This window comes from Hyperoodon ampullatus, assembly GCF_949752795.1.
Source record: "Hyperoodon ampullatus genome assembly, chromosome: 8".
NCBI lineage: Eukaryota > Metazoa > Chordata > Mammalia > Artiodactyla > Ziphiidae > Hyperoodon > Hyperoodon ampullatus.
The window spans coordinates 111,901,431-111,914,556 of record NC_136921.1 but is presented as its reverse complement, the minus strand read 5'-3'; the positions used below and the strand labels follow the sequence as shown (position 1 = coordinate 111,914,556).

General features: G+C 42.1%; 1 protein-coding gene across 1 annotated transcript; it reads right to left on the bottom strand.

Annotated features, from left to right (window-relative positions):
• Nucleotides 1–315: 315 nt before the first annotated feature.
• LOC307057551 (polyadenylate-binding protein 1-like) lies at nucleotides 316–1,915 on the bottom strand (the record flags this gene model as incomplete). Its single annotated transcript, XM_079710715.1, is given in 3 exon segments — nucleotides 316–1,392; nucleotides 1,396–1,771; nucleotides 1,773–1,915. Coding segments are annotated over 3 exon segments (1,596 nt in total).
• Nucleotides 1,916–13,126: the final 11,211 nt, after the last annotated feature.

Below are 13,126 nucleotides of genomic sequence, written 5' to 3'. Positions count from 1 at the left end.
GAGCCCTTGTGGACACACAACTGTAGGCTTTGAAGTGCCCTCCTTTTTTTTTTTTTTTCACAAACTAAACTTTATTTCACCCTTTCTTACAACTATGCCAGACAAAACTCTCATATCACATATGTAATTCAGGATGAGGGACTGCTGAATGCTTGTCTAGTTCCTAGAGTATAGCACATAGAAGACACTTCTACATACTATCAATTAGTGGCACCTCAACAAGATGTTCTACATAGCTTAAGCTCTCATTTATCATACAGTTGTCTTCATTGTCTTTGACTGAGATCAAGGACTGTCATCTTTATAAAGAAATCATTAAATCCACACCTGCTGCATGGTAACTTGTGGCTGTGCGTTAAGATATTGTTGAGGATTGCGAACTCCCGCAGCGTATTTATACTGTGGAATGGTGCGAACAGCAGGAGTAGCTGCAGCTGCAGCAGCTGCAGGACGTGGACCCATTGTCTGTGTTGATGTGTTAGCAACACGCTGTGTCGACATGACTCGTGGAACCTGTGAAGAAGCTGGTCTCATAGTACTTAATGGTGGTCTAGAAGCGGCTGGGCGGATAGCACTGGGCATATTTTGGAATGGATGAGGTCTGGCACCCTGAGCAGTCCAGCGAGGACTTGGTCTTAGTTGAGCAATTTGGCTAGGAGGATAGTATGCAGCACGGTTCTGAGTCTGTGGGATAGCTGCCATGAAGTAACCTGAAGGAGGTGCTGGCTGGTAGGGGTTGATTACAGGGTTGGGCACAGCTCTTACACTTGCCATTCTCTGCATATACTGGTTAGTGAGGTGAGCCTGGCGCTCTTCTTTGCGCTGAGCTAAAGCTATATACAATGGCTTGGTGGCCACAATTCTACCATTCATTTCTGTGACTGCTTTAGTGGCTTCTTCTGGGGAGGAGAAACACACAAATCCAAACCCTTTGCTGAGACCACTCTCCATCATAACCTTTGCACTAGTGATTGTACCGAACGGAGAAAACTCTTTCCAGAGACGTTCATCATCAATACCATCATCAAGATTTTTCACATAAAGGTTAACACCCTGGTATCTGGTGATCCTATCTTGCTTCATCTGTTCAAATTTGCGCTTAAGTTCCGTCTGTCGTTCCACTTTTTTCTGGGCTTGACCAACGTAAATTTGTTTTCCATTGAGCTCCTTTCCGTTCATCTCATCCACAGCTTTCTGTGCATCTTCATGCCTTTCAAAGCTTACAAATCCAAAACCTTTGGATTTTCCACTCTCATCAGTCATTACTTTCACACTTAAGGCAGGTCCAAACTTGCCAAAGAGATCCTTAAGGCGTTCATCATCCATGTCTTCTCCAAAATTCTTGATGTAAACATTGGTGAACTCTTTTGCCCTAGCTCCGAGTTCTGCTTCTCATTCCTTACGAGACTTAAATCGTCCAACAAATACTTTGCGATCATTTAGAAGCATCCCATTCATTTTTTCAATAGCTCTTTCAGCTGCTTCTTGTGTCTCAAAATGCACAAATCCATAACCCTTGGAACCATTTTCATCACAAACCACCTTACATGAAAGGATGTTACCAAAAGCAGAAAATGTATCATACAGTGCTTTATTATCAATGGATTTGTCCAAATTTTTAATGAATATGTTGCCCACTCCACTTTTGCGAAGTGATGGATCACGCCGAGACCACATAATGCGTACTGGCTTGCCCTTTATAACGTCAAAATTCATGGTGTCCAAAGCACACTCCGCGTCTGCCGGCTGCTGGAAGTTCACATACGCGGCAGGTGATCATGTCCCTGCAGACCCGGATGGAGAGGATGGGCCCGGCCGGGCTGAACTTCTCATAGAGCATCGCCTCGGTCACGTCGGGGTGTAGGACCCCCACGTAGAGCGAGGCCATGGGGTAGCTGGGGGCGCTGGGGTTCATCTCGGCACGGCTGCCCACAGGGCCACAGGCCGCGACCTTTCCGTGAGAGGGGAGGAGCGAGTGCTGGGGTCGCGGGCCGGAGCCGGGGGGAGGGGAGCGGGGGCAAGCGCAGAGGGACAAAAATCAACCGGAATCGAAAACTCCTCAACAGCCGCAGAACGGAGTCGATCCGCTGCCGCTGGCTGCCGGCTGCCCGCTGGGGAGCGAGGGTGGCGGTGTCGGGTCCGGGCAGCGGGAAGGCCTCGGTCTCTTGGTTCCTCCTTGGAGCTGCTGCGGGGCCGCGGGCGGGCGGGTCGGTCTCGGTTGCTTCACCGGGTTATTTTATAAAACAGGAAGAAAAAAAAAAAAGTCTCCGGCGGGGGAGACGTGGATTTTTTGTAAATTTTTTGAGTTTTTTTTTAAAAGACTTTTTAAGATTTTTTTTTGGATTTTTTAAAATAATAAATGTGTGTTCCAAGACCGGAGCACACACTCCGCACTCTCAGCACTAACCGCCGGGGAGAAGGGGTGAAGTGCCCTCCTTATTGCCCTCACCTGCCTCAAGTGTCAGTTTGAGTGACCATCCTCGGGGAAGGCTTTCCTTACCCTTCCCAGGGCACCAGATGCACTTCCCTCCACCTGTGCCAAACCTGGTACAGATCGAGACCAGACTGTAACCACAGCCTTTCATAATCATTTATTTATGAGCTAGTTTCTCTAATAGACATTCAGCTCCTTGAGGTCAGGGTTCATGTCTTCTGACTCTGGTGTCCTCTTTGCCTAGGAAAGAAGCTGCCTGTAGTAGATTTATAATAAAAATTGGTCGAATGACTGTGTACACACATTAATTTAGGATAAGCTGTGCCAAGGCTCCTTGAACATAAGGGAAGGGAGTCTGCAACTGCTGACTGCAGACTGCGGGAAAGCAGCAGAAGTGCCTTTGCTGCCTGGTGGTGAGAAAGTCATTTCCAAACTTTAGGCGAGTGGATTTTTCTCCCCCGATAGTGTCGTATTTTATTCCTTCTCCTGCATCCTCAGCCCCCTTAGCTGAAACTGGTCTCTGTTACTCCAGGGGAAGGTAAGGGAGGAAGTGGGGAGGAGGTACCAGGGAGATCTGGAGGGATGACTCAGGCCACGTAGGATGTCTCTGTGTGATGTCCCAAACCTTTAACAATGTTTCTGAACTCGTGGGGTCTATGGAGAAGGGTAGCTTTTCATTGGCAATCATGGAGGAGCTGAGCTTCTCCTCTAGGTTGATATGAAGTGAAACCAGAGCAGTGTGCAGTAATGCAGGCACTCAAAGCCTGAAGAAACGGGGAGAAGAAATTCTCAGGAATTCACAGAAGCTAAAGAGAAAGTTCTGGAAATGAGGTTCAAGTCAATTTTTTTTTTTTTTTTTTGCGGTACGCGGGTCTCTCACTGTTGTGGCCTCTCCCGTTGTGGAGCACAGGCTCCAGACGTGCAGGCTCAGCAGCCATGGCTCACGGGCCCAGCCGCTCGGTGGCATGTGGGATCTTCCCGGACCGGGGCACGAACCCGTGTCCCCTGCATCGGCAGGTGGACTCTCAACCACTGTGCCACCAGGGAAGCCCCAACTTCTGATCTGATCTTAACCAGATCAGAGAGGGTAAGGTTTGCTTCCTGATGTCTGGGTTGTAGAATTAAAGACACACTTAGGATCATGTCCTTCATGGTCAGAAGTGAAGGCTTGAAGTCCCTTTGGAACTTGTCCTCATACTTTTCTCAAAGGTTTTCATGGTAGGTCTCTAATGGAGAAACTCATCAAGTAAATGATTTGCTCACTGTGTTAGTCAGGGCGAGGCTAGCCTGCTCTCGTAGAGAGACTCAACAAAAAGTCAGTGGCTTAAAAAAGGTAGACGCTGGTTTTTCTCTCATGGAACAGTCCAGGTTGCTAGGCAGCTTTGCTCCCGAGATCACTCTGAGAAGGGGTCCACAGGTCTCTCTTCAGCTGGTTTCTCTGACATCCCCTAGTTCAGTGCTTCTCACGCTGCAGCATGTAGGTAGACCACTCGTGGAGCTTGTTAAATACTGGTTTCCGTTGTGAGATGGGGCCCAAGGTTCTGCATTTCTGGAAGGTCTGAGAGTAGCAAGGCCGGGGGGAATTGTCCTCTTTACTTGCTTGAGCTCAGGTGTTTGAGCTTCCATGGAGGGGCCAGTGTGGAGGAGGCCGCGTGCAAGGTTTACAAAGACCAGGCCTGAAAGTGGCAGCCACACCACAGCTCAGGTTTCACCAGTAAGATGTTAGTTATATGGCCACACCTGGTACAGGGGAGCCCTGGAACCATAGACGCTTGGTGGGCAGCCACAGTCCTTATATTCTGTGACTCTGGGAGAAAGGCAGAAGGGATGCTGGGGGAGAAACAACACATTCTGCTGCATCATCTCTGCTGGATCCTTCCCTCGTAGATACTGCATAAAGAAACCAGCCTCTGTTTTCTCAACTATGGTGTTATAATGTGATGGTTACTAATAATTGGTAGAATATGAGTGTATTGAAATTTGAGAACACACCTAAATTTGTGGATGCACATTCACATTTTTTCTTAGAAGGATTCCCCCTCTCACATGCCGATATGCTTCTATAGATAGAAGGAAAATGGGTGGAGTTAGAGATGGTGTGTCAACAAAATCATGTATAAACATCACTCAGTCATTTGACAAATGTTCGAACCCTTTTTACTTGAAAATCACTGTACTTGATGTTGAGGATGTAGCACTGAAGGAGACAGGTATGGGAGTCAGTCCTGAGTGGTCGTTTAGGGTGTGTACTCAGTAAACCGTGCCCCTGAGTTCAAATTCCATTTCTACCACTTAACCTTGGGCTACTTAGTTTACATCTCTGCCTCAGCTTCCTCATCTGTAAAACGGTATAACAGTGGTATCCTCTTGGTTATTTGAAGATTCCATGAGCTGATGTATTAGTCACTGTTGTTATTATGCCTGTCCTCAGGAAGCTTACACTTTAACATGCCTCATCATCTGTGTCTCTGCAGAAAATAAACTGAGGACCCCTCTCCAGGGGTTGTAGAGATGTGGACCCAAGATGTTATATGTCCCCTTTAAAGTAAAAAGTGGGGGTCAGTTGGGCTAGGGCCTGCCCCCACTTTGCACCATTTCCATTGAGGGAAGTTGAGGAACAGGCTCCATTTAACCACCAGCTTTCAGCTTGCTTTCTTTGATGAGGTGTAAACATTTGGTCAACCTTTCACATCACCTCGATTTTGTTTCTGATGTTGGAGATTACTCTATCAACCATACAGTGAGCTTCCTAGTCGCTGGTGATCTTGCATTGCTCCTATATCTCCGAAGAATTTCCCCTTATTTACAGGAGTGAAGTGACCTTGACTTGCAGAGGTTCTCACATCCATTCGAGCTCAAGGCTTCTTCATGCCACCCTCTCTCTTATTGCCACTTAGAATTCTATACTACATGTCCTTTTATATTATAACTCCAGGGATTTGGAATTTTCATTTGGACAAAGGTTGCAAAACAAGGCACAGTGTCATTATAGGTGGCTCTTAAATGGAACACTTCAAAATCATGTGTCAATTTTAAGGCTGCTTGGTAATTTTCTGATTTTTTTAACTTACCTAGAAAATAAAAAAAAAATGATGAGGGAATTTAGAAACGTGTGTATATGTTGGATACATTTTTTATGGACTGCATAGTCGTGTGACAATCTGATGGAACCCTTGGGTTCCCTCCTTAGAAATATATACGTATGCAGCAACATACACAAATTTGCATAAAATTCCAGGGGTTTCACAGATCTCTTTAAGTCCATGAACTCCAGGCCAAGAGAATATCAAAATGGAGCATCCTTGGAAATGCAGAGTTAATGGCAAATATGTTATATATGTGAGCTCATATGTCAAATGTTTCATATTAAACAAAATAAGTCAATATAGATTTTATTGAAGCAACTGTCAACATTTATTTATTTCAGTCATATTTTTAAGCAGTCTTTCAAAACCCACGTTTATTGATTGGGCCCCATTAAATAAGATTCTGCCATTTTAAATTTCTGTATGAATATAGGCCAATCACCAGTGTTGTACAGCACTGCACATGATAACATTGCCAGCTCCATTAATAAGTGTATTAACAGCTTTCATACTGGTTCATTTAATTGAACATTTTGTTGCACTTCCTGGATCACCTTTCCATTATCCATGCCTTTAATCAAGTAGAGAAAGCCTCCTTTGTGCAGATCAACACTTGGAGCTTGTGTAGTTGGATAATTTATTGAAATGTCTTTATTTCTCTGTACACATTCAGAGGAGTAGGCAGTATTTTGACCTTCAGTGCCTCAGGAGGGGTATGATTGCAGGACAGAGAGCGGAGGTTGCTTGCAGAGTGTTTTTTCTTGGGTTTGGTGTTCTGAAAGCTGGAATTATATTGGGGGTAGGGGAGGTGAGAGAAAGCAAAGCCATGCTATGTGAAGGTGATTTCCAAGAACTAGGGATGTCTGCATGGCCTTTGATCCCTGTTGTCATATCCTTCTCAGTAACCTGGCAAGGAGACAGGAGCTTGGATGCTGACAGTGGGGCAGCAGGGGGATGGTTCCCTGGTCTGTCTTCCATAAGAACAGGTTTAGGACTCAGATACCTGCCCTGGACAGAGCTGGGCCCTGAGGGACTATGTGCCTGGCAGCAGTGACTACTGGAAACCCAAACCAAAGGACTTCTGGGAATACCTTCCTCATGCCTGGGACATTCACAGGGCTCTAAGGAGGAAAGGTCTGAATAATGAACACAAGTGGCTTTCCTGCCAGACTGGCCACGAGGATTGGGATGAGGTGTCAGATCTATTGTAATTTTAAGAATGTAAGGTTCCATGGCATAACTCGCATACCTGTCTGTGGAGTAAGGTTCATACACATTCAGAAGATGCAGATGCACGTTCTGCCTTTGTGGACGTGACAGTAAGGGGGGAGAAGTAAGACATAGATGCAGTGCTGATACAGGCAGTGATACGGAATTATAGAAAAGAAGATGAAGGCAAAACATTTGTTGGAGGGAATGGCACAAAGTTTTATGAAAGAAGTGGTGTTTTTGAGCCCATATTGAAGGATTGGTACAATTTAGATGTATGAAAAGGAGGGAGAGGTCTTTCCAAGTTCAGGAAATAAGTGAGCGGAAGCTTAAAGAGGGGCATTGTGAAGAATAAGAGAGGAGTTTGGTTAAATTGTCAGTTGCAACAAGGGGATGAGTGGGAAACATCCTTGGAAAGATAGGCTAGGGTCATGCTAAAGATTTTTAGAGGAGATAGAATGCTCTAATAGAAACACAGAGGATCAGTATCTTGTAGTCTGTATGGCTTTGCATAAATTTCTTAATCTCTTTGGATCTCAGTTTTTTTATCTATGGAGTGGAGGTAATATTACCTTGTGGGACTGTGCTCAGAATTAGAATAATAATGATGATGACAATGATGATGATGATGATAGCTACCATTTATTGAGCACCCAGGTATGTGTCTGGCATGTACTGGTGTTCAATAAAAGTGGCTGATATTATATCATATATGATATCATATCCTGTACAATTCAGCTACTCAGCTATTCAGAGTGTGAGGAATCTGTAGGACATACGTTACTAGTACTAGACTTTTCTAGGACTCATCCAAATTTCTACTTCTTTCCTCCTGAGAATATAACTCTTTGAAATTAGGAATGGACATGTGACTTGCAATGGCCAGTGAAATAGTGAGAATAATGTGCTACTTCCATACATATGCCTTTATGTGTTGGTGTACAAGCCTCCATTTTTTTCTTTGTCCTCTGTGGAAAGCCATAAAACATTGTTTTGAGATGGTGGTATCAGAAGGTATTGGAGCTTCTGGCAACCTGAGTCCCTGAATAATTATGATGAGCAGAGTCCTTTGCCCTCTGCTGAACAGTGGAAACATGTAGCATGAAAGAGATATAAACCTTTTTTGTTTTAAGTCATTGAGATTTGGGGGATATTTGTTACTGCAACATAACCTAGTATGTCCTAACTAATGCACCTTTGGTACAGTTGGCCAATACAGATGTAGGGCATAGCTCGGTTTGGCTTGAAAGAGATAATTGGCTTTTCTTCTTAGCTTAGTCCAGCCCAACTATGATGACTCCTAAGGCTCTTCCCTTTCATACAGTACTGGGACACTAAGCTTTTTTATCAACCTTGTTTTTTTTTCATACCCAGACATCCTGCCTCCATTGGTCTCTTTCTAATACATCAAGCTCATTCTTCAAGCAGTTCTTATGTTAATTTCAAAACCCACTAGTTTTATTATTTTTCTTTCTTTCTTTTTAGCTATAAACCTAGTCTGTTTCTGTTTTGTTTCTTATTTGTCAGTTGGTCTGTCTATAGCAAAAACAACTGACTGTGAGTCCCATATAACTAAGAGAATTGCTATTAATCCAAAGCAAAATGATAATAATAATAGCATTTATGGAATGTTTACTACATAACAGGCATATGCTAAATTCTTTCCATGTGTCAACTTATTTTATCTTCACAACACTCTGTGAAGTTAGTACAACTATTATTCCTATTTTATAGACTTTATACTGAGACACAAAGCAGATAACACTCTTAGGAAGGTGGGTAGCCAGAACTCAAAGCCAGAAATTCTGACTCTGGAGCCCTCACTCTTAAATGCTACATAAAGTTACATTTCTTCAGGGTTCAGCTGTTATTTTATCAGAAGAATTTCTTTGTTCACCCCTGTCAAGATGTCCTACCAGGTATTCTTCAGTATCATCAGTTAAGCAACAAGTATTTGTTGGTTACCTCTCTCCCTCCCTTTTTTCTCTCCTTTTCTTCCACAGATATAAAGCATCTATCATGGACTCATATATAAGAAGTCATGCTTTTAAAGTCTCAAAGAAATCATAATGTAGTTGAAGCAACTTCTGTTAAGTTTTATGAAATTGTTAGAGAGAAACAGAATTCCAAATATATAGTCAAGTGCTAAATTATCTGGTACAGTCGAAGTCTGAATGAGCTGGAGAAGGGGAGATCAGTGTGGCCTGGAACAAGCAGGATATGCTTCCTACATCTGGGCCTTGAAGGATGGGTGGAAATTGGACAGTAGCGGGGAGAGAGGAGTCAGAAGCAGGAATTAAGTTGAATCCATGATTGATAAATGGATAATCGGAGGAGTTTTTGCTGAGAAAACACGGTGGCAGTTAACTGTCTCAGCATGCAGATGTGCTTGTAAGAACTATTTCTTTGAAACTACTTTTCACTGTATCTTAAAATAACAACAAGGCCCCAAATTATAGATACAGAAATTATAGTAATAGAGCTCAGGAAGACAGATTTTTATGGGAAAGTGTTATGCACAGGGAGTTTAAAAGCTTTTACGCTTTATGAAAGTTCTTAGGGTTGAAGCAAATCTAGTGTTCACTTATAGTCTAAATCATTTATGCATTGCTGGGAGATTTTGCAAATGTAACCTCAATTCTGCTCTTCCCTGAACTCAGAGAATACCCCAGGCTGTATTTGTTCATAAAGGCGTATTTCTTTTTGAACAGTGATTTGATGTAATTTTTGTTTTTCATGAAGCCTATTACTGTGCATGTACAATTTGCAAGTATCCAGGCCTCTGTTTTTTCCTTCTGAAATGAGAGAACTGTGCAGTCATCTGTGCTTCTCTGACTGCCTGATTCCCAACCACAGTCACGTTTTTCGAAAGAAAAAGCAGACACAGTTGGAAGCAATATCTTTTTTTTGGTTTTCCACCAAAATCTGCCACCATTTACCACTTCACCCAGTTGTCTCTCATGATCCAAGTGTATCTAGTGAATCACCAGCCAGGATCCAGTAAGCCACCTCTTTCAGTGCCCTACTTTTATTGAGTTCAGAATGGCGAGAAGTTCTTGGAAACCATCTGATCTAACTGCTTTATTTCATAGGTGAGCTCTGAGGGCTGGGAGAGGTGATCCCTTCCCCACCTGCCCAGAGCTAGCAGTGACAAAGATGAGCACCTGCGTCTCTCTTGCCTGGATCTCCTGGTGAGATTGTGTTCTGGGAATTCAGGATGGATTAACGACTGACTGTTAAAAATTCCTGCCAAAAACGTGACCTGGATGAAGCAGCAGACTGTGCAGTCAGGAGTTTCCTTTGTTTGGTCCTTCCACAAATCAAGCCTTTCTTCCTCTTGATTGCTTCTCTGTGGAGACACAGGGCCAGGTTGTTAGGGGAATAGAACTGTACAACAAAGTAATACAACATTGTAAATCAACTATACTCCAACAAAAATTAAGAAAAAAGAAAAAAAAGAAGAAAAAAAAATGATACATCAATTAACAAGCACCTGCCATGGATGGATTCTGTTCCCAGCCCACTTCTGGGTGCTAGGAGTCATGCAGCTGGACAAGCCATGGCACTGGCTCAAAAGGATGGTACAGTGCATTTTGGAGAGGCACAACTAAGCAGTAGCAAGGAAGAGCATGTGTAATGAGAGGGTTAGTTCCTTCAGAAGGGAAAATCAGCGTGGTGGGATTGGAGGCAGCTGGGGGAAGCTTCACGGAAGACATGGGACTTGAGTGGTATCTATCGCCAGACACGTAAAGGCAGGAGTAGGAAGCCCTCACCTACCCTCAGCTTCTCCAGATTCCATCATCTCCACGTCTACACATACTCACCTGTGTTCATGATTTTCCAGACCAGCTCTGGTTTCACCTAAATTTCATTTCATAATTATGTAATTTATTATCAACCCAAATGTGCCTCAGTTTTCAATATGATTTAAGACATTCAGAAGAAGAAGATGTTTTGGTAGAACAAATGGGACATTTTCTCTGGTTTAGAGAATATGGTTGCAGTCCTCCTCATCTGCATTTACTATCTTTAAAGTCTAGCATCTTACATTTTTACATTTGATAATTTGCAGTGTGATTTCTCAAACATTATTTGGTCATAAAAGCAGACTGTAAGGAAGGTAGACTATGGTTAATATTCCTGGTTTAGAGGTGAGGCGACTGAGATTCAGTGAGGTAAAATGTTAACGTGAACACAGACTCTCTGAGTTCTACCTAGGACTCTTTTTCTCAAATTACTTAGTCATTTTAATTGGTATTTTATCCTACGGTTCTTATTCTCTATTTCCCTGAAGAATACTGTCTAGGTAAAACCAGTCAATAGTACTATTCAAAGTAAGTTTTCTGAAGTCTAGAGGTGTCAATGAAATTTTAGAGTGAAAATAGTTATATTATTAGTTCCAGAGTTGATTTCTGGTCGGCTTTAGTCTATCATGAACTGATCCTTTTTTGTAAATTTCCTTTCAGTTATACTGAATCCTAGTATATATTCCAACTCTAAATTTTCTGATTGTTTCCCATTTCATTGTTTTTACTGAGGCTCCTAAGAAATTGAAAAATCACACATCTCTTTATATATTCATGGCATATGGTGGAATATTTTTATGTTTTTCAAAAAAATTACCAATGCTACTTTCTGCAATGGTCGACATTACAAAAATGTGATGTCTGAAACTTCAAAAAATTAACATTCAGAAAAATGTGCATTTTTAATGTTCCCTATCATGTATGATCTCTGAAGGCATTTTTTTTTCTCTTGTGACAGAGTCATGAAATAGATTTCTTGCTTATTGTTCAAGAGCAGTTGAGGGCCATAATTCACTTCTTTCATATAGAGTCCTAAACTAGGCACTTGTTTGTGTGTGGAGTGAAAGCTAGAGGAAAAATTGAAGACATAGTCAATATTCTTGAAGAATGCACAGTCTAGTTGGGGAGATGGAATGCACCCTTTTGCAAGCGGCATAAGAATCGATAGTCACTACTCTTTTTACTTAGGTAGAACTCATTCAGTCTTTCACATATAATGAGTCAGGTTCTTCCGTGTGACAAAAAGGCATATATAATGTTTTCTTTGACTTCTTGGAGCCTACACTGACTGGGGAGATGTCTCATTCAGTTTACAAATAATTATAAGACAGTGTAAAATGAGTGGCTTAAGAAGAAAAAAGTGCTCAAATGAGGAAGAGAATATTTCTGACATCTCATCATGAAGGTCTTCTTGGAAAACTCAGATTTGGAAAGTATCTTGAAGAATGGATAGGATTTTTGATAAGTGGATTTGGAAATAAGAGTGCTGGCGTATAGAAAACTCTGAGTGAGTGAATGGGCACATGGTAGTTGATCCAGGTAAGCTCTGGGGCCACTGTGGCTGGGACACAAGATGTTTGTGGAGGAGTGGAGGGAAGGAATTACGGATATCAGAACTTCTGCTCCTCAGAGCTTTCTATTACCATTCACGATTTTGCTGCAGTCAAAAAGCCATGACTACATCTGTTGTATGATATATTTTTAAAGGAGATTATTGCCCAGGTAAGCTGACTAGTTTGAAGCTGGGTTGTGAGGGCTTGCTGAGATGACTGGCACGTATTCTTTGTGCTTATTCTAGACTCAAATGATTCTATTCGTTTATCCATCTATTTGAAAAAGCTTTCAATAACCCAGAAACACCTTCCTTTGTGGCCAAATTCAGAAACAAGTTTTACTGTTTACTTTCAGAAGGGTTCCATTGTGATGAAAAACAGGGTGCTGATTACACATTGGGTTTCAAAGACATGTATATAAAGTTTGATGATCTGCATGTGAAGTCTAACTGTTGATACAGCCTTTTAATGCTGGGCAGCATCTGGCTGGTAAGCTCCAGAACAGTTGTTCTGGATGCTTGTAGACATTTGTTCTGTCTGGTCACTGCCCATGCCTGTCAGTTTTTAAATACATGTAATACCTTCCTCAAATACATACACAAGTGAAATACTTTTTACTACTCTGGACCAAAACCATTCATTTAAAAAAATGCTGTGTTGGTGATATGTCATGGTCAGTAATATATCATATTATACTAAATGGGAATAATTTATGTTAAAGTCCTGGTTGCTCTATGGGTAAATGCATTAGAAATTCATCACAGTGAAATCATGCCTGGTACTTGAACAGTGTAAACAGATTTTAAGTTGCTATTAGGATAATGTGACTGAGATAAGGTAACAAATCGAAGTAGCCTGTCCCACATCTATGACCTGTTACATGATGTCTGAGACCCTGGAGCCAGATGGTCTTAGTTCAAATCCTGATTCTGCCATTTGTTAGCCGTGTGACCTTGGGCAAGTTCCTCAACTGCTCTGAAATATGAGTATAACAATGACACATACTTTTTAAAATTGTTCAGATGATTAAATAATTTA